The sequence below is a fragment of the Hippocampus bargibanti genome, linkage group LG19 (assembly GCF_051943395.1).
Source record: "Hippocampus bargibanti isolate YZ-2025 linkage group LG19, ASM5194339v1, whole genome shotgun sequence".
NCBI lineage: Eukaryota > Metazoa > Chordata > Actinopteri > Syngnathiformes > Syngnathidae > Hippocampus > Hippocampus bargibanti.
Genome location: NC_142752.1, coordinates 10,588,314 through 10,605,825, shown reverse-complemented (window position 1 = coordinate 10,605,825; position 17,512 = coordinate 10,588,314). Strand labels below are relative to the sequence as shown.

Below are 17,512 nucleotides of genomic sequence, written 5' to 3'. Positions count from 1 at the left end.
GTCAGTGCTAGACATATTTGTCAAGTAGAAGGACGCTGATATTACAAGCTGCACCCCTGACTTTGGATGGTGTTGGAATAGATATGAATATCATTTATGATCAAAGGTGACACATTTGCCTTATTAGTTGCTGAAGTCAATATAGACAGATAATATTAGCTTCGTTTCATTCTTTTGAAGAGGCATGGAATGACATGTACATGACATAACAATTAAATTGAGGATAATTTTTGCAAATTGTGCTGAATAAGCAACATTGAAAAATCAAAACATGTGGACGAGAAGTCTCACTTTACTTACTTATTTTACTGAATTTGCTAAGTAAAAATACATCTTGTTACGTTACACACATAAAACTTCTGCCATATTTTCCGTTGTATAAGGCGCACCCAAAAGCCTTCATTTTGTTAAAAAGATGACCCTGCGCGAGTAATATTGAGCCACAACAGGTCTCGCAACTACTGTCAGCAGCCACCGACTCCATTACCCCCCGTAGAAGTGCTGCATAACTCCAGCCTCTACTATAGTGCCTCATAATGCAGTGTGCTTGATATTTGGAAAACGTTTATATATTTAGAGTTAATATTCGGAAAACCTTTTTTATTCTTTGAAGCCTTATAGTCCGGTGCACCTTATACACTGCAAAATATGGACACCTCTTTAAAAAAGTAACCATGAAATATATATTTTCTGTTGTGTGTGATTTCTTGCACTGCTCTGCTTGGAAATGCATTTTAACTCCTTTCTCTCCCTTTTCCTTCTTAACCCTGCTTCCCGGATGGCTTCATTTTTCACTCTTCTTGTTTTTGAACTCACATTATTCCCAACCTGTCCTACAACCCCCTTTTGCATGTGCTCAGTTTGAGGACATGGATGACTGTCTCTTACGTGCACTTCTGTCTCTGCTGGCCTGTCTCAGCCAACTCTTCCTTCTCTTCAAGGTTCTCATTTTGTTTGCGTTTGAGATGTGTTTTTTTTTCTTTTGCTCCATCCTTCATGATATTGTGGATGGTAAGTATCAGTATATAAAGTAAAATCGGCAGCGTGACTGATGCCCATCCACGCTGCTTCACCAAGACATTATGTATTATTATTATTATTATTATTATTATTATTATTGTTATTATTATTGCTATTATTATTATTATTATTGCTATTATTATTATTACTATTATCTATTATTATTATTACTATTACTATTATTATTGTTACTAGTGTTATGATTATTATGACTATTATTATTACTATTACTACTATTCCTATTACTATTACTATTACTACTATTATGATTATGATTATTATTGATTGATTATGATGCTGATATTATTATTAGTAGTAGTAGTTGTAATAGTAGTAGTAGTAGTAGTAGTAGTAGTAGTAGTAGTAGTATAAGATTGTATCTGATCATATAAAGAGAGCAGCCAAGTCTGATGACAGCTAATGCAATGTTCGCCCCCTGCCAGGAGCTGAGGGAGAATCAGGCCAAGCAGCAGTCCGCCCTGGACGACTTGCAGCGTGTCAAGGAGGAAAAACTGCGGCAGTTGAAAAGACGTAAAGAGGAGGAAGAGGAGCGGAAAAGGAGGAACGAGGAAGAGGAAAGACAGAGGAGGGAAGAGGAGCAGAGGGAGAGACGGCGGAAAGAGGAAGAGGAGCGGGAAAGAAGGCGGAAAGAAAGAGGAAGAGGAGTGGGAAAGAAGGCGGAAAGAGGAAGAGGAGCGGGAAAGAAGGCGGAAAGAGGAAGAGGAGCGGGAAAGATGGCGAAAAGAGGAAGAGGAACGGGAGAAACGGCGAAAAGAGGAAGAAGAGCGGGAGAGGCGACGGAAAGAGGAGGAGGAGCAGGAGCGATGGCGGAAAGAGGAAGAGGAAGCCAGGTAGAGGATTTTGGAAGTCAGCTACCACACACATACAAATTGAAAATCGCCTCTCATGCATGTATTAGATCTGCAGGGTGGAATCAATAACACCTGCTTATGTTTATTCATACTTAGTTTACAGATTCTATTTATTTTTGATAGAAGTGATTACTCATTTTACCGAGATAAACGTTAACCTACCACCTATTTCGATTAATGATAGCACTTTTTAAACGCGTGTGAGTGTTTAGGTAGGAGCTGCTGCCGTCGAGGGTTTGTAAGTGTGGTATTTTACAGATTTTGGCCACGGGAATACAAACAACTAAGATTTAAAGGACAACCGACGCCTCCGGACAAGTTGTGTCCATAATTTGTAAAATTGCTTCAAATGACTTCTACTGAGCGCATTTTACAAAGATTCCACCGCATATTTTACGTTTTAAGACTCGCGCTGAATATTATTAATTATAAAGTCTTGTTTTTGAGTTGGTGACGAGTCCTCACGTCACGGAAGGAACGCCCCTGACCGAGAATGCGACATACAATGCATTTTGGGTACCTTATTTGGTCTGAAAACTTCATGTTGATGGCGAAATTAGAAGGAAAACACATAAATAACGCGATGGTGAATCGTTGTGTGCTGCACCAAGACTTCGACAGTATATTTGATATTCGCTGACAAAACTTCCCAGGAGACAATTTCCACGGAGCTTTGTCGCCATCTTCTGCCTTTTTTGGGGTACTGTGAGTACTACAGAGTTTGTCACTACATTTCTCTCCAGATGCATCAAAATGACCGGCATAAATTCTTTAATCGATTGCAAACATGTATGCTTTCCTCTTGAGAACTATTTGAAACACATTCATAAATGGTTTAGTAACTAGAAAGCATCTTTTCCGAATCTAAAGCCATTGTTTTGATTCTCTTATGCGTGCTTATGTGGTCGAGCACAAAGGTTGGCTCCCTTGAAAAATAAGATCTTTGGTCCAAAAAGGGTGGACACCCTTGATTTTAGCCAACGCAGCTTGCAGTATAAAGTGATTTGTGGTCTTCTAGTTGTTTCCCTCTGTTGTTCATTGCTTTGTTTATGGTCCTTTGCATAGGTTGTAACTGAGAAAATAAATTCCCTGTGTTCCATATCTGGCCAATAAATAAGATTTAGATTTTTTTTTTTTTTTACACAGGTGGGCAAAGCTGGAGCAGGAGAGGATGGCGAGGGAGGAGGCGCGTCAGTGGCAGGAACAGGAGCGAAAAAAGAGGGAGGAGGAGAAAAGGAAGAAAGCACAAGAGGAGGCGCAGGCGTCCTCCAGTGTGATGCTTTACAAAGCGCTGTACTCCTTCGTAGCACGCAACAAGGACGAGCTGAGCATCGACGCAGACTGCCTCATTGAGGTTAGTTTATTTGCTCTCGCTTCGCAGACGAATTGTGCTGAAACGAGTGCCTGCAGGTGGACGAGCAAACGGTGGGCGAGCCGGGTTGGTTGTGTGGGAGTTACCGTGGAAACAAGGGCTGGTTCCCTCACAGTTACGCTGAGAAATGCACCAAGACCGGCCCGTCGTCGCTCGGACCGACTTCCTGTTTGCAGCTGCTTCCTGTCTCTGGGTAATCACAGTTGGACAAGACCAAAAAGCTTAAAGGACAAACGACGTCTCTGCACAAGTTGTGTCCATAATTTGTAAAATGGCTTCAAATGACTTCTACTGAGCGTATTTTAATAAGATTCCACCGCATATAACTATATTTTACGTTTTAAGACTCGCGCTGAATATTCAGGAAGTCTTGTTTTTGAGTTGGTGACGAGTCCGTACGTGACGTCATGAAAGGACCGCCCCCTGACCGTAAAAAAAGACGCATTGTAGCGTCCTTCCATCACATCAATGTATTTTGCTGTATGTTTGGTATGAGAACCGTGTTGCACCCAAAAGCCGCCAGAAGAGGAAGCTTCATATAAGGAAGTTGTCAGCCTGTGGAAGCGGAGGTGGCCACTGGAGGTCGCCATTTTGTGCCTCTTTACTGATGATCCATTGTTGCCCCAATGTTGCCTCAAAATGGCATGGAATAAATTCTTTAATCGATTGCAAACATGTATGCTTTCCTCTTCAGAACTATTTGAATCATATTCATAACTGGATGTGTAACAAGAAAGCATATTCTCCGAATCTGAAGCCATTGTTTGGATTCTCCAGCAATGCAAGACGTCTTGGCGTGATGTCATGAACTGGGGGCGGGACTTTCTGAAAATGCCCAATTCGCAGCTCAATTTTTTGCAGATTTTGGACACTAAGTCATTTTTATTGGTGTTTTGCATTTGACTAAAAATATCATACTGCGTGTTTTGGGTATTTTAGATGCTGTCAAACGTTTTTCTGATGTCATTTAAAAAACAAAAAAGTGACGTCGGTTGTCCTTTAAGCCACATCACCAAACATAAAATGTGTCAGCGACAGTAATTTTCAAATGTTTTCTCATCTTTATATTTTAGAATCGCAGATAGCGAACTAACAGGTGACAATGGCTCTCTTCCCCGCCAATCAGAAGTATCACAGGTAAATTGTTCAACTTTTATTTGGTTTGGGCCATTGCTATAAACTTTTGAGGAATTGTTAAAAAAGCCCTGAAAATATTTACATATTGTGTGTGTATACTTGTTGCATTCAAACAGTGCATTGAGTACAATTGGTTATATTTCTTATCATTTTTAGAATCATTTTTATTGGTCAAGTATGTAGAACACTCGTTTCATTTTTAACTCATTCGCTACAAGACGTGCAAAACTGTGTCTACTCCAGTGCCAAGGTTTTTGTCATTGTCACTTGAATTCCAGGACCCACAGAATATTGAGTTTTAGGACTACATAAACATTCAATGCAGCGTTAAAAACCTTAGACTCTTTTCTTTCATCAGAAAAAAAGGTTAATTTCTTAATTATATGGGTCTGGAGTTATATAAACTTAAAATGAGGGCAGCTGTGCAAAATACAATGCAATACACGCATATTGATTTATATAGCGCTTTAACAACAGCTGAAGCTGGAACAAAGCGCTAACACGGAAAAAAGGGAAATGCTGCCTCCTCGTGGAAAAGAAAATACATTGCCAGAGGCCATGGCAAGCGCTTTATTGGCACCCAATCATGAAAAAACAAAACCCAGACAAATTTGGCAATGGCGCTCGACGTCATATTTTAAATTCCCAAATAAATTCTTGAATGGCAGTGAGTTAATTATGGTTCATTTTTAATTCCGGTATTTGAAGTAAATGGGTGTCAAGAAATTAAAGGGATGAATGGGAAGAATACTAAAGTCCTTCAACCACTCAGTGTCAAACTCCTGTCCTGACTCAGGTCATGTCCCGCCGGTCGCCCACCGCCAGCACCTCTACCTCCTTCCAAATAAACACCAACCTCTCATCAAGCGAGGGTGAAATGAACGCAGAGTATGGAGACACACACACACCAGTTTCTTGATCACAACCAACAGTGGAGTTAATGATATGTCACTCTTGTTTAAGCACGGACCCACAAGATGGAAGCGACAGTGTTCAGCTTGAAGGTAAGCCAAACCCTCAGATCCTTTCCGCACCGTCTGACTTAACGCCTCCTTGCATTGTTGCCCAAAACAAAGAATATGTGGCGCTGTACACGTATGAGAGCCCTGAAGCGGGTGACCTCACCTTTGAGGAAGGCGACGTGGTGGTGGTGACAGAGCGGGAAGGGGAGTGGTGGCGAGGGTGCATCGGCGATCAATTCGGCATTTTCCCGTCCAACTACGTGAGGCCTGTGGAGCCAGAGGTAACTTCAGTTCATGTGGAAGTGTGTATTGCAATAGAGATGTTATTATGATGTTTTGTCACTTCATTTCTTTTAGGTGTCAAGACCAGGAGGGCTAACAAAGAAACCTGGTGAGAATACAAATCTCTAAATACTTACAGATGATGATCACAGATCTGAATTCTATCGTGCTCTTGTGATTGGTCAGCAGAGATCGCCCAGGCTGTCGCTTCCTCTGCTGCTGTTGCCCCGACGATACATCAGCTGCAGCTATCTCCTGGACAACTTATTGTGGTCCTGGCCAAGAATTCTACTGGCTGGTGGCTGGGAGAACTGCAGGTTAGAGTGAACGCAACCAAGAATTTGATTTACTATGTCGGCAATTATAATTTGATAAATGTAACATTTCCTTAAAAAACTCGCCTCCGCTGTATTAGAAACCGGGGCCCAATTAACTCATTGACTGCCAGAAATGTGCAAAATTGTGTCTACTCCAGTGCCAGGGTTTTTGTCATTTTCACTCAAATTCCAAGAGCCACAGAATATTGAATATTGAGTTTTAGGACTACAAAAATATTCAATACAGCGTAAGAAACCTTCTTTCATCAGAAAAAAGAGTTAGTTCCTAAATTATATAGGTTTGGAGTTATTTGAGCTTGAAATGGGGGCGCTCTACAAAAAGCAAATGCTGCCACCTTGTCGTGTAGGGGAAAAATCCAAAACCCTAACACATTCGGGAATGGCGCTCCACATCATATTTTCAATTCGCGAATACATTTGGGAATGGCAGTGATTGAGTTAATGGTGCCCACTTTATAAGTACAATATACATTTTTATAAACACTTACAGACTTTTATAAATAACTAATGCTAATTTTTGGGCAAGAAAAAAACTTACGTAAATAATTTAACAAATAAATTGCTTCTTTTTATCACCATTCATCACTTGCAGATGAATGATATATTAATTAATTAATTTCTCTATTTGTTTGTTTTTTATTTACTTATTTTTGCCAATGCAAGTACAGTAAATTATATTTGCATTATTTCTTTGCGCAGGCTCGTGGCAAGAAACGACAGAAAGGCTGGATTCACTCCTCCCACGTCAGGCTGCTTGGACCTTCTAACAGCAAATCATCCCCGTCACCTCTGCCAGGTAACAATCCATTTCTTAATCATCCTTTTGTCACTGTAGTAGAAGATCTAAACTAAAGCGAGCTTTCGCGCAAGTGAGCACATGGCCACTGAAAAAGGCTTTCCATGTGTCTGCAGTCTGCCAAGTCATCGCCATGTACGACTACACGGCGGCCAATCCTGACGATCTGAGTTTCTCTAAAGGCCAGCTCATCAACGTCTTAGATAAAACCAACCCGGATTGGTGGAAAGGGGAGGCCGACGGTGTTACGGGTCTGCTGCCCACCAATTATGTCAAGATGACCACAGAGTCCGATCCCAGTCAGCAATGTGAGTACACCAAAGATCCCTTTCAAAATATCGGCAATTGCCCTGAAAGTCATCACGACAGATAACACCGTGCTGGTAGAAATATTGTGTTAACATATCTGATCATCCAAATTATGAATAAGGAATTCATTTTAAACTACATCGCTGTCCCATCTTGTTCAATAAAACCAAAATGAAATTGATATTCATTCTTGTAATCAACTAACATGTTTGAGCCTATTATCTTGGTGTGTGAATGACTGCACTAATCTGTAGCTTTCCTCCTCATCTGACCCCAAAATACCCAAATGGCCAACATGTCATTGGTTTCATTGCGACTAGCTTTTGTTGAGGCTTTTTTACGAGCCAAGATGGAGGAAAAAAAATCTGATTTACACAATTCTTAACTCATTCACTGCCAGATGATGTAAAAAAAAATGTGTCCACTCCAGTGCCAGGCATTTTGTCATTTTAACTCAAGTTGCAGGACCCACAGAGTATTGAGTTTAAGGACTACACAAACATTCAATTCAGTCTAAGAAACTTTACTCTTTCATCAGAAAGTAAAAGTTAATTCCTAAATTATATGGGTCTTGAGTTATCTGAGCTTGAAATGGGGGTGGCTGTACAAAATACAATACAATACAATACAATACAATACATACATACATATTGATTTATATAGTGCTTTAACAACAGCTGAAGCTGTAAAAAGCACTAACATGGACAAACTGCAAATGATGCCCCCTTGTGGAAGGGGAAAACATTGCCAGAGGTATGACCAGCGCTTTATCGGCGAGAAAAAAACAAAACCTGAAGAAATTCGGGAATGGCGCTCCACCTAATGCTTTTCAATTCCAAAATAAATTCAGGAATGGCAGTGAATGAGTGGAAAGGACCACCCAATTATTAACCTTTTGGGAAAGCATAAGCTCACAGGATGGCTATTTTACTGTGTGTCTATTTTGTAGTTACGGCATACCTCCAATATATACATACAAGGAAATATATAGCTCTACTTTTCTGCTGTTTTCTCATATTTAATTCAATCTGAACATTTTTGTTTGTCAAATGGAATCGAAGCATTTACTAGAAGGTTCGTTTATTTAACATCTGCGCCTCGTGGTCATGTTAACAAGCTCGAACGTGTGTTTAATTAACATCGGTGAACAAATGTGCAGCGCTCCACCCGAGATAATTAGCAGCCATGTAACACTGACATCGACATGATTAATCTAGGCCCACGTGCATGCCAGAGCGCCACATTAATATTCCAACTATATTAATGTCTTTGCTCTCTGTCTCATCTCATTCACCTTCCCCGCCTCCTGCGCCATCTCTCCTTTTTTTCCCCTCTATAGGACAATGTGGGCTTTCCTCTTCTTTCACCTTTTCCTCTTCCTTCTCCTCTTCTTCCTCACCGTACCCAAACCCGGAATCTCAGCCACCTGCAGAAACAGAACCAGCATCTCCTTTTTTAAAGAGGATTTTAGTCTCCTTTACATGCCGCACATTTTCTTTAACTAACGTTTACACTGAGACCCTGTTAAAAATGTTGTATTTCTTAGTTTTTATATGGAACCCAACTCAAGGTGGGCTTGTGACATGGCACACTGGAATCAGATTCCATTTTAACTAAAGTAGATGCAGCACAAAACAAAAAAATATATACCCTACCCCCTTGTCAAATAAATACCTCCCTCTTTCCTCTCTGTTATGGCTGTGATTGTGAAAGGGGAAATGCGATACCAACATTGGGGACTAAAAACAAAAATGCTTATTGGCCAAAATATGGAAAATTAGGACATCAATATACCCCACAGGAAACGAAATATGATTCAAGGCAAAGTAGCAGGACACCGCTAAACTAAAATGAGGATCATTTAAGGATGAAAGCAAATAAGCACTGCAAATTAAGCCATATTGTCTCACATAATGGCGGACATGGAAAGCAACAGTTGCATGGTTCTTTGTTAATTTCAAAATAATTGACACATTCTTAAAGCATTGCATGATCTGGAATCTTTGCATTGTAAAAACTTCATAATCCGTGTGTGACACATTGATTGATTGTACAAGCAGGCATCACTCCAGCCGTTATAGTTCTGAGGCTACCTCCATCGGCATAAATTTGTCATTTTTTTTTCATTCTGTATCCATGTCGCATTCTCCAAAAAAATGATTTTTTTTTTCTCAATGATGCAAAACATTACAGTATTTGGTTTTGCTCTTTAACTCATTCATGTCATTTTCACTCAAATTGCAGGACCCACAGAATATTGAGTTTTAGGACTACATAAACAGTCAATGAAGCGTAAGAAACCTTAGACTCTCTTCTTTCATCAGAAAAAAACTTAATTCCTAAATTAAATACATCTGGAGTTATATGACCTTGAAATGAGGGTGGCTGTACAAAATACAATGCAATATATACTGCTTTAAAAACCTTAGACTTTCATCTTTCATCAGAACAAAAGTTAATTCCGAAATTATATGGGTCTGGAGTTATATGACCATAAAATAGGGACAGCTGGTTTATATTGCGCTTTAACAAGAGCTGAAGCTGCAACAAAGCGCTAACATGGAAAAAAAAGGGAAATGCTGCCCCTTGTGGAAGAGATAAACATTGCCAAAAGGTCTGGCTAGCGCTTTATTGGCACCCAAGCAATAAAAAAACAATGCCGAGCAAATTCGGGACTGGCGCTCTACATCATATTTTCAATTCCCAAATAAATTTGTTAATGGCAGTGAATGAGTTAAAAAAATAGAAATTCCACTGTAATGTGAAATAAGACCACAGTATTGGAAACACCGCAGTATACTGTTGCATGACTACCTCCTTGTCAATCAAAAGTGAGAATGATTGTTTTCCTCAAGGCTCCTTCTTGAGCATGAGCACCTAATGTGGTTTTGATTTTCGAGGTCACGCCCACAAGTAAGTAGAATAACGTCAATTCTATTTAACCTAACAGCCGGACTAAAGTGGACCAACATAACAAATAAATGGTTTTTAATTTTACACATAGTTGTGACATTACCAGCAGAACCGGCTTGTCTTCCACTGTGCTCTTTCCTCCATTCCGTTCTATGCAATCATGAAAGGTGCTCACTTTCACATGCCTGCCACTCTATGTGCCTCACTCATGTAAATGACATGATTCACAAAGCTGATAATAAAGGATGGTTTGAATACGGGTAGTGTTATCATGTCCGTATGTGTGTGTGCGCGTGTGATTGCTCAAAGGGTGCGCAAACCTGATGACCCTGGACACAATGAGCCCCCAGGAAAGGAAGAGGCAAGGTTACATCCACGAGCTCATCCACACTGAGGAGACGTATGTGGATGACCTAGAGCTGGTGCTGGAGGTCTGCACGCATACACAAACACGCTAATTAGTATGCATGACATCATGCTGCAAAACAAATCCAATTTACTCCTAAAACATTTTTGAAATAATGTGTTTGCAAAAGCTAAACATTTTGTTTTAACCATAGTTGAAATGTTTTAACTATTTTCAATTGAACTAAATAATTTTTAAAATTGATGTCTAATTTTTAAAACAGAAAAAAATAAGAATATTTAATTATTTTTTGATGGGCCTCCAAATGGAAAACTTTTAATTTTATATAAATACTACACGTACTTTCTCAAGATTGTTAGAAATTATTGTATACAATTAAACCTATAAAAATGTTGACAGAAAAATTAATTCACGTTTTCAAATTTAATTTAAATATTAAACTGCTTTTAACTCATTCACTGCCAGATGATGTGCAAAAATGGGTCCACTCCATTGCCAGGGTTTTTGTCATTTTCACTCTAATAATAATAATAATAATGATAATAATAATAATAATAATAAATGTTATTTCTAAGTGCCTTTCTAAACTCTCAAGGACACTTTACATTCACTGGATTTTTGTTTTCTTGTGTGGGTGAGCAGCGGCAGCCATTCACCATTTACCTGGAAGTAACGCAGCAGCAAAGTTATGAAAGTAAGAGGAAAGAAAGACGTAGAAAAACAAAATACAGGAGCTGCTGGAAAGGCAGCCACTCTCGCGGCGCCATCTTGAGCAGGACCCACAGAATACTGTATTGAGTTTTATGACTACATAAACATTCAATGCAGCATAAGTAAACTTAGACTCTCTTCATTCATCAGAAATTCCAAAATTATATGGGTCTGGAGTTATCTGTGCTTGAAATGAGGGCGGCTGTACAAAATACAATACGTACAAATTGATTAATATCGTGCTTTTACAACAGCTGTAGCTGTAACAAAGCACTAACATGGACAAAAGGCAAATGCTTTTGGAAAATGGAAAAACATTGCCCGAGGTCTGACCAGCACTTTATCTGCACCCCTCGTAAGAAAAATTCGGGAATGGCAGCAAATGAGTTAAGAATGTTATGAATTAGATTTGTTTTGGTTTTTATTCCAATGTGACAATAAATTTGTATTTGTCAGGTGTTCTACAAGCCAATGTCAGAATCGGGTCGACTAACAGAAGAAGAAATGGGCATCATCTTTGTCAACTGGAGAGAGCTCATCATGTGCAACACAAAACTGCTCAAGTGCGTACGTCAATGCCTGAGATGTCTTCTATATATCTTCCTAGTCGCTTCAATGTGTTCCGTGGTTTCAGGGCGCTGCGTGTGCGCAAGAAGATGGGCGGTGACAACATGCCAGTGCAGCTGATCGGTGAGCTCCTGGCATCGGAGCTGACGCACATGCAGCCTTACGTCCGCTTCTGCTCATGCCAGCTCAACGCCGCCGCCCTGTTGCAGAGCAAAACGCACAACCTGCCTGAATTCAAGAACTTTCTCAAAGTACTCTACTACACACATATAATGTTTGACAAACAACGCTGCAGTATCACTTGGTAGCAATTTGTTTTTTGTCATTTGTTTTTGCTCATGAATTGAAGAAAAAAAGGTGAACTATTAGCATATAGATGCTCACAAGTAAAACTATTTTTCAAGAAAAGCGTTACATTTTATCAAAAGCCGCTTCATAATCCGATGCGCCTTATATGTAGGTCAATATTTAGATTTCTTGGACAGGGTATTTTAATTGTTCTGTTAAGCAATTTGTTACACCTGTTTCGCTTGTGAAAGCGCGACATGTAAATGAAGTTGTATTGTATTGTATTCCCTTGAGCATGTCTCCTTCTTGTGAATGCTTAAGCTAACCTTGCCCTCTATTAGAGATTTTATTCTATGCGATTTATAATATTGTGCACATGATACAGTCACTCCCCTACGGATGAACATTCCAGTTACGAACAACGGTATATACGAACATTTTTGTACTAACATATTCTCTCCAGTTGGACAAGTACATTTTATTTTTTTTTATTGTTTATTTTTCAGTACAAACAAATACAGGTTACTTATACAAGCCTAAAACATACTTATATAAACCAAATACATACTCATATAAGACTTAAACATATATTCCATACAAAATATAGCACTGAAACAACTTACGAATGAATTCACCTGTTTGTAAATTGGGGAGCGTCTGTATATGAAAAGTTTTAAAAGGGCCGTCTTCTACTTTCAAGCGGCTTATAGTGCGGAAAATACAGTGTCCTGCAAACTGGAAAAATAGAACCCTTTGCTTTTTTTGGGATGGAGATGTAAGATCATCTCTTAGCATTCACACGAAACATCTCTCTCCTCCCCCTGGTGCAGAAGATCGCCACGAACTACCGCTGTAAAGGAATGCCTCTATCCAGCTTCCTCCTCAAACCAATGCAGAGAATCACACGCTACCCTCTACTCATCAAGAACGTAAATTTAAGATTCACATTTCAGCCCTTTGTCCTATTGCTCTACTTGAAAGTATCGTATGTCGTCACTTTTAGATCCTTGAGCATACGCCCGACCACCATGCGGATCAATCGCCCCTGAGGGAGGCTTTGGAGCGAGCCGAGGAGCTGTGCTCTCAAGTCAACGAGGGTGTCAGGGAGAAGGAGAACTCGGATCGCCTCGAGTGGATCCAGAGCCACGTGCTGTGTGATGGCGCCATAGAAGTGAGAGGATTCACATTATTTCTGTCTGCGATTCTTTTTGAAAACCTTGAGATGTCATCTTTAACTAACGGTTTTTGTCAGTGACTTGAATTCCTGGACCCACAGAATATTGAGTTTTAGGACTGCATAAACATTCAATGCAGCGTTAGAAACCATAGACTCTCTTCTTTCAGCAGAAAAAAAGTTAATTCCTGAATTATATGGGTCTGGAGTTATATGAGCTTGAAATGAAGGCGGCTGTCCAAAATACAATGCAATAGATACATATTGGTTTACTGGAGTTCATGGTCGTAAGTACAGGTGGTCGTAAGTCGAGCCAGTCGTAAGTCGGATGTTACCTGTAGTGGAATGGTTCTCATTAAATCATGTGTATGCTCGCTTTCTAGCTGGCTATCTAGCTGGCTACCTCAATAGCTGTCTATTTGCTATCTATTTTCTGTCTATTAGCTATCTATCTAGCTAGCTGGCTATCTGGCTGTCTATCTATTAGCTAGCTAGCTATCTATTAGCTGTCTACCAAGCTAGCTATCTATTAGCTGTCTACCAAGCTAGCTATCTGGCTGGATATCTATTAGCTAGCTGGCTAGCTTTCTATCTATTTGAGTTATTCCAGCTGGCGCGTGTGGCTACCGCTGCTCACCCGCAGAAAAAAACTGATCCTGTGACTGTAAAGTGACCTTGAGAGTTTTGAAAGGCCCGTAGAAATCAAATGTATTATTATTTAACAGCGGAAGCTGGAACAAAGAGCTAAAATGGAAAAACGGGAAATGCTGCCCCTTCCCTTGTGGAAGGGAAAAAACATGGCCAGTTGCCATGGCCAGCGCTTTATCGGCACCCAAGCATGAAAAAACAAAACCTGAACAAATTCGGGAATAGCGATCTATGTCATATTTTCAATTCCTGAATAAATTCGTGAATGGCAGTGTATGAGTTAAAATGTGAATGTACCCTAATTAATTAATAGCATCTCTTGGGATGGTCAACAGTTCTGTCTGATGTCATTGGCAGCACTTGGTTTTTAACTCGCTCACCAATTGCCTGGGACCACGCAAGCTTCTCCACAGTGGCCGTCTGCATAAGACCAAGAGCAGCCGGGAATTGTGGGCCTTCCTCTTCAATGACTTCCTGCTCCTGACCCAGGGTGCCAAATCCTTGTCCTCCTCTGGGCCCGACAAGCTTTTTAGCCCCAAGAGCAGCATCCAACTCAAGATGTACAAGACTGTAAGTAAGCAAAGTCTAGTCTGCGTGATGGCATTTGCGTCACTTGTTTTGTCTTTATATTGTCAACAGCCGCTGTTCCTCAATGAGGTTTTGGTCAAAATGCCGCCGGACCCGTCAAGCGATGAGCCGCTATTCCTCGTCTCGCACATCGATCGTGTCTACTCGCTCAAGACTGATACTTTGAATGAAAGGTGAGCAACCACACGCTCGAAACATGAAAACAAAAGGTGCATGTTTGAGAGTTATTGATGCCAGAGTTAAGTATGGTGACAAAGGCTCTGCACGCTTTGCTAGTTCTAACAAGTCGTAAGTATAAAATAATGATGAAATAATGATATTAATAATAATAATAAGAAGAAGAACAGGAATACATTTTATTTATAAGCGCCTTTTAAACTCTCAAGGTCACTTTACAGTCACAGGATAAAGTTTTTCTGTGGGTGAGCAGCGGCAGCCACATGCGGCAGCCACATGCGCCAGCGTTCACTCAACCCGAAGTAACTGAAATAGATAGAAAGCTAGCTAGCTAGCTAATGGATAGCTAATAAGTAATAGATAGCCAGATAGCCAGCTAGACAGCTTACAGCCAGCTAATAGCTAGCCAGCTAGCTAATGGGTAGCTAATAAATAGCTAACAGATAGCCAGATAGCCAACAGCTAGCTAGCTAACAGCAAGAATAAATCGTGTTGCCTGTGGACTTTTTTTTATTTTACAATTTTGAAAATGTCTTGGTAAACGTACGACGAAGATTTGCTGAGGGAAATTAGCATTTCCTGTTTGGAGATCAAAAGGAGGATTAGCCTTCATTAGAAAAAATTACATTTCAAGGTAGCAAAGTGATGAAAGGAAGGGGAAAGGAAAGACAAAAGTAGAAAAACAAAATACAGGAGCTACTGGAAAGGCAGCCACTAGTAGTACTGGAAATCAGAATATGCCGAGGTGTCGTATGGGTCTGTATCGGCATCTCACGTGTTGTTTTGCTAGGGCGGCATGGGTGCAGAAAATCAAAGTGGCGTCTGAGCTTTTCATTGAGACAGAGAAGAAAAAACGAGAGAAGGCATATCAAGGTCGGTGCTCACATTTTTTTTACTTACTTGCCTTCATTTTGTTATTTTTATTTTGTGCCTCTTGACGCCCTTTCATATATTCATTTTGTCGCTTTGTGACTCTGGACTTTGTAGCTCGTTCTCTGAAAGCAAGCGGCATCGGAAGGCTACTAGTGACCATCTCTGAAGCCCAAGAGCTCAAAGCTTGCAAGCCTAATGGTAACAAAAAGTCATTAAAGTGAGTTGATGTTGTCACTCACATCTAATCACTCGCTCCCCTGAAGGCAAGAGCAACCCTTACTGTGAGCTGACCATGGGGGCCCAATGCTACACATCACGCTCCGTAAGCAACACACTGAACCCTAAGTGGAACTTCAACTGCCAGTTCTTCATCAAAGACCTCTACCAGGATGTCCTCTGCATTACTATTTTTGAGAAGGACCAGTTTTCACCAGATGGTCAGTGGACACCAGAATTTAGTCTTTGTGTACAGTTTTATTGGATTTCATATTTTCCTTGTCACCAGTGGTTGTTTACTTAAATGTGTGCACTCCAGTGCCAGGGTTTTTGTCATTATCACTCGAGTTCCAGGACCCACAGAAGATTGACTTTTAGGACTACATAAACATTCAATGCAGCATTACAAACCTCAGACTATCTTCTTTCTTTCATCAGAAAAAAAGATAATTCCTAAATTATATGGGTCTGGAGTTATCTGAGCGAGAAATGGGGGCAGCTGTCCAAACTACAATAGAATACATACCTATTGATTTATATACCATGACATCCTTGATCCACCACTAAAAAGGATGCTTTGATCCTCTCCTCTTTCATCTAGAACTGCTTCATGTCACAAAGAGGGTACAGCAAGTGCTGAAGAATGAATGACTGTGTTGTTGTGTTGTCATATTATTTGTTATTTAGTTGTTTTTTTTTTTTCACTTCAGGATGGCGCGGCGACAGTCATTGCCTTTCCAGCAGCTCTTGTATTTTGTTTTTCTACTTCTTTCTTTCCTTTCCTCTTCCTTTCATAACTTTGCCGCTGTGTTACTTCAGGGTAGAGTAAACGCTGGCGCAAATGGCTGCCGCTGCTCACCCGCACAAAAACGTTATTGTCCCATGACTGTAAAGTGTCCTTGAGAGTTTTGAAAGGCGCTTAGAAATTAAATGTAAACATGCGGATCAAACCTCTAAAGATGGAGGACACTGATATGCTGTGGCGACCCCTTGTAGGGAAAAGCCGAAAGGAAAAAATTATTATTATTATTAATATCATTATTATTATTATCTCATCTCATTTTCCGTACCGCTTATTCCTAATTAGGGTCGCAGGGGTTGCTGGAGCCTATCTCAGCTGTCTTTATTATTATTATTATTATTATTATTATTATTATTATTATTATTATTATTATTATTATTATTATTATTATTATTATACCTTGTGGACACTTTATTAGGGATACCATACACTCAGTACATTGTAACCACCACAAAAAAATGGCAACTGACTATGTCGGGCACTGATGCTTGATTTTAGAGTTATTCAGACCACAGTAATTTTAGTACAAACTGCAATTAACGCTTAGCCCCCTCTGCTGGACAAGTCGTAATAATACCACAGTGTAACCTTTTGGACATTCCATCTTTTCACTAGACTTCCTGGGACGTACTGAAGTTCCGGTGGCGACCATTAAGAAAGAAATGGAAAGTAAAGGTGCCGCTGGTCGTCGCCTGCTGCTCCACGAAGTCCCCACCGGAGAAGTCTGGGTGAAGTTGGATCTGCAGCTTTATGAGCCGACACCCAAATGACTAATAATATTTCAAAGTCACTTTGTCATATAATATAATACATCACAAGCCATTGATTCACATGTGCCTTCACATATGAGTGACCTTGCCATGATCATATAAATTAGCTTCTGTCATCCAAAACTGATTATCCTCACAATGTTCGATTAAAACCTGACAGATAAAACCTTGTCAATGTCCAACGGTAATAATTGATGTGCCTGTTGAAGGAATGCTTTTATTGGTACAGAAAAAGTCAACATGTTAAATGAATAAATTGGACATGCTGTACAATTGTGCGCATTGTACATAAAGTATCAACAGTCCTTTTTTTTTGGGGGGGGGCTTCGT

The 17,512-nt window shown here is 40.1% G+C and overlaps 1 protein-coding gene across 2 annotated transcripts in view; it reads left to right on the top strand.

Annotated features, from left to right (window-relative positions):
• itsn2a (intersectin 2a) overlaps positions 1-17,413 on the top strand; it is a 35,886-nt gene extending 18,473 nt beyond the window's left edge. Inside the window, exons 18-40 of one of the 2 annotated variants that reach the window (XM_089022615.1) lie at positions 861-941; positions 1,464-1,663; positions 1,698-1,871; positions 3,039-3,246; positions 3,303-3,457; positions 4,338-4,401; positions 5,198-5,289; positions 5,365-5,644; positions 5,721-5,754; positions 5,835-5,962; positions 6,683-6,779; positions 6,896-7,087; positions 10,311-10,432; positions 11,536-11,642; positions 11,714-11,897; positions 12,765-12,863; positions 12,938-13,105; positions 14,114-14,326; positions 14,396-14,517; positions 15,312-15,394; positions 15,509-15,592; positions 15,658-15,831; positions 17,028-17,413. In XM_089022615.1, the coding sequence (XP_088878741.1) occupies positions 861-941; positions 1,464-1,663; positions 1,698-1,871; positions 3,039-3,246; positions 3,303-3,457; positions 4,338-4,401; positions 5,198-5,289; positions 5,365-5,644; positions 5,721-5,754; positions 5,835-5,962; positions 6,683-6,779; positions 6,896-7,087; positions 10,311-10,432; positions 11,536-11,642; positions 11,714-11,897; positions 12,765-12,863; positions 12,938-13,105; positions 14,114-14,326; positions 14,396-14,517; positions 15,312-15,394; positions 15,509-15,592; positions 15,658-15,831; positions 17,028-17,182 (3,216 nt within the window). In that variant the 3' untranslated portion in view covers positions 17,183-17,413. The remainder of the gene's footprint in view (positions 1-860; positions 942-1,463; positions 1,664-1,697; positions 1,872-3,038; positions 3,247-3,302; positions 3,458-4,337; positions 4,402-5,197; positions 5,290-5,364; positions 5,645-5,720; positions 5,755-5,834; positions 5,963-6,682; positions 6,780-6,895; positions 7,088-10,310; positions 10,433-11,535; positions 11,643-11,713; positions 11,898-12,764; positions 12,864-12,937; positions 13,106-14,113; positions 14,327-14,395; positions 14,518-15,311; positions 15,395-15,508; positions 15,593-15,657; positions 15,832-17,027) is intronic. The other variant, XM_089022616.1, reaches the window with a different exon arrangement.
• The last annotated feature ends 99 nt before the right edge of the window (positions 17,414-17,512 follow it).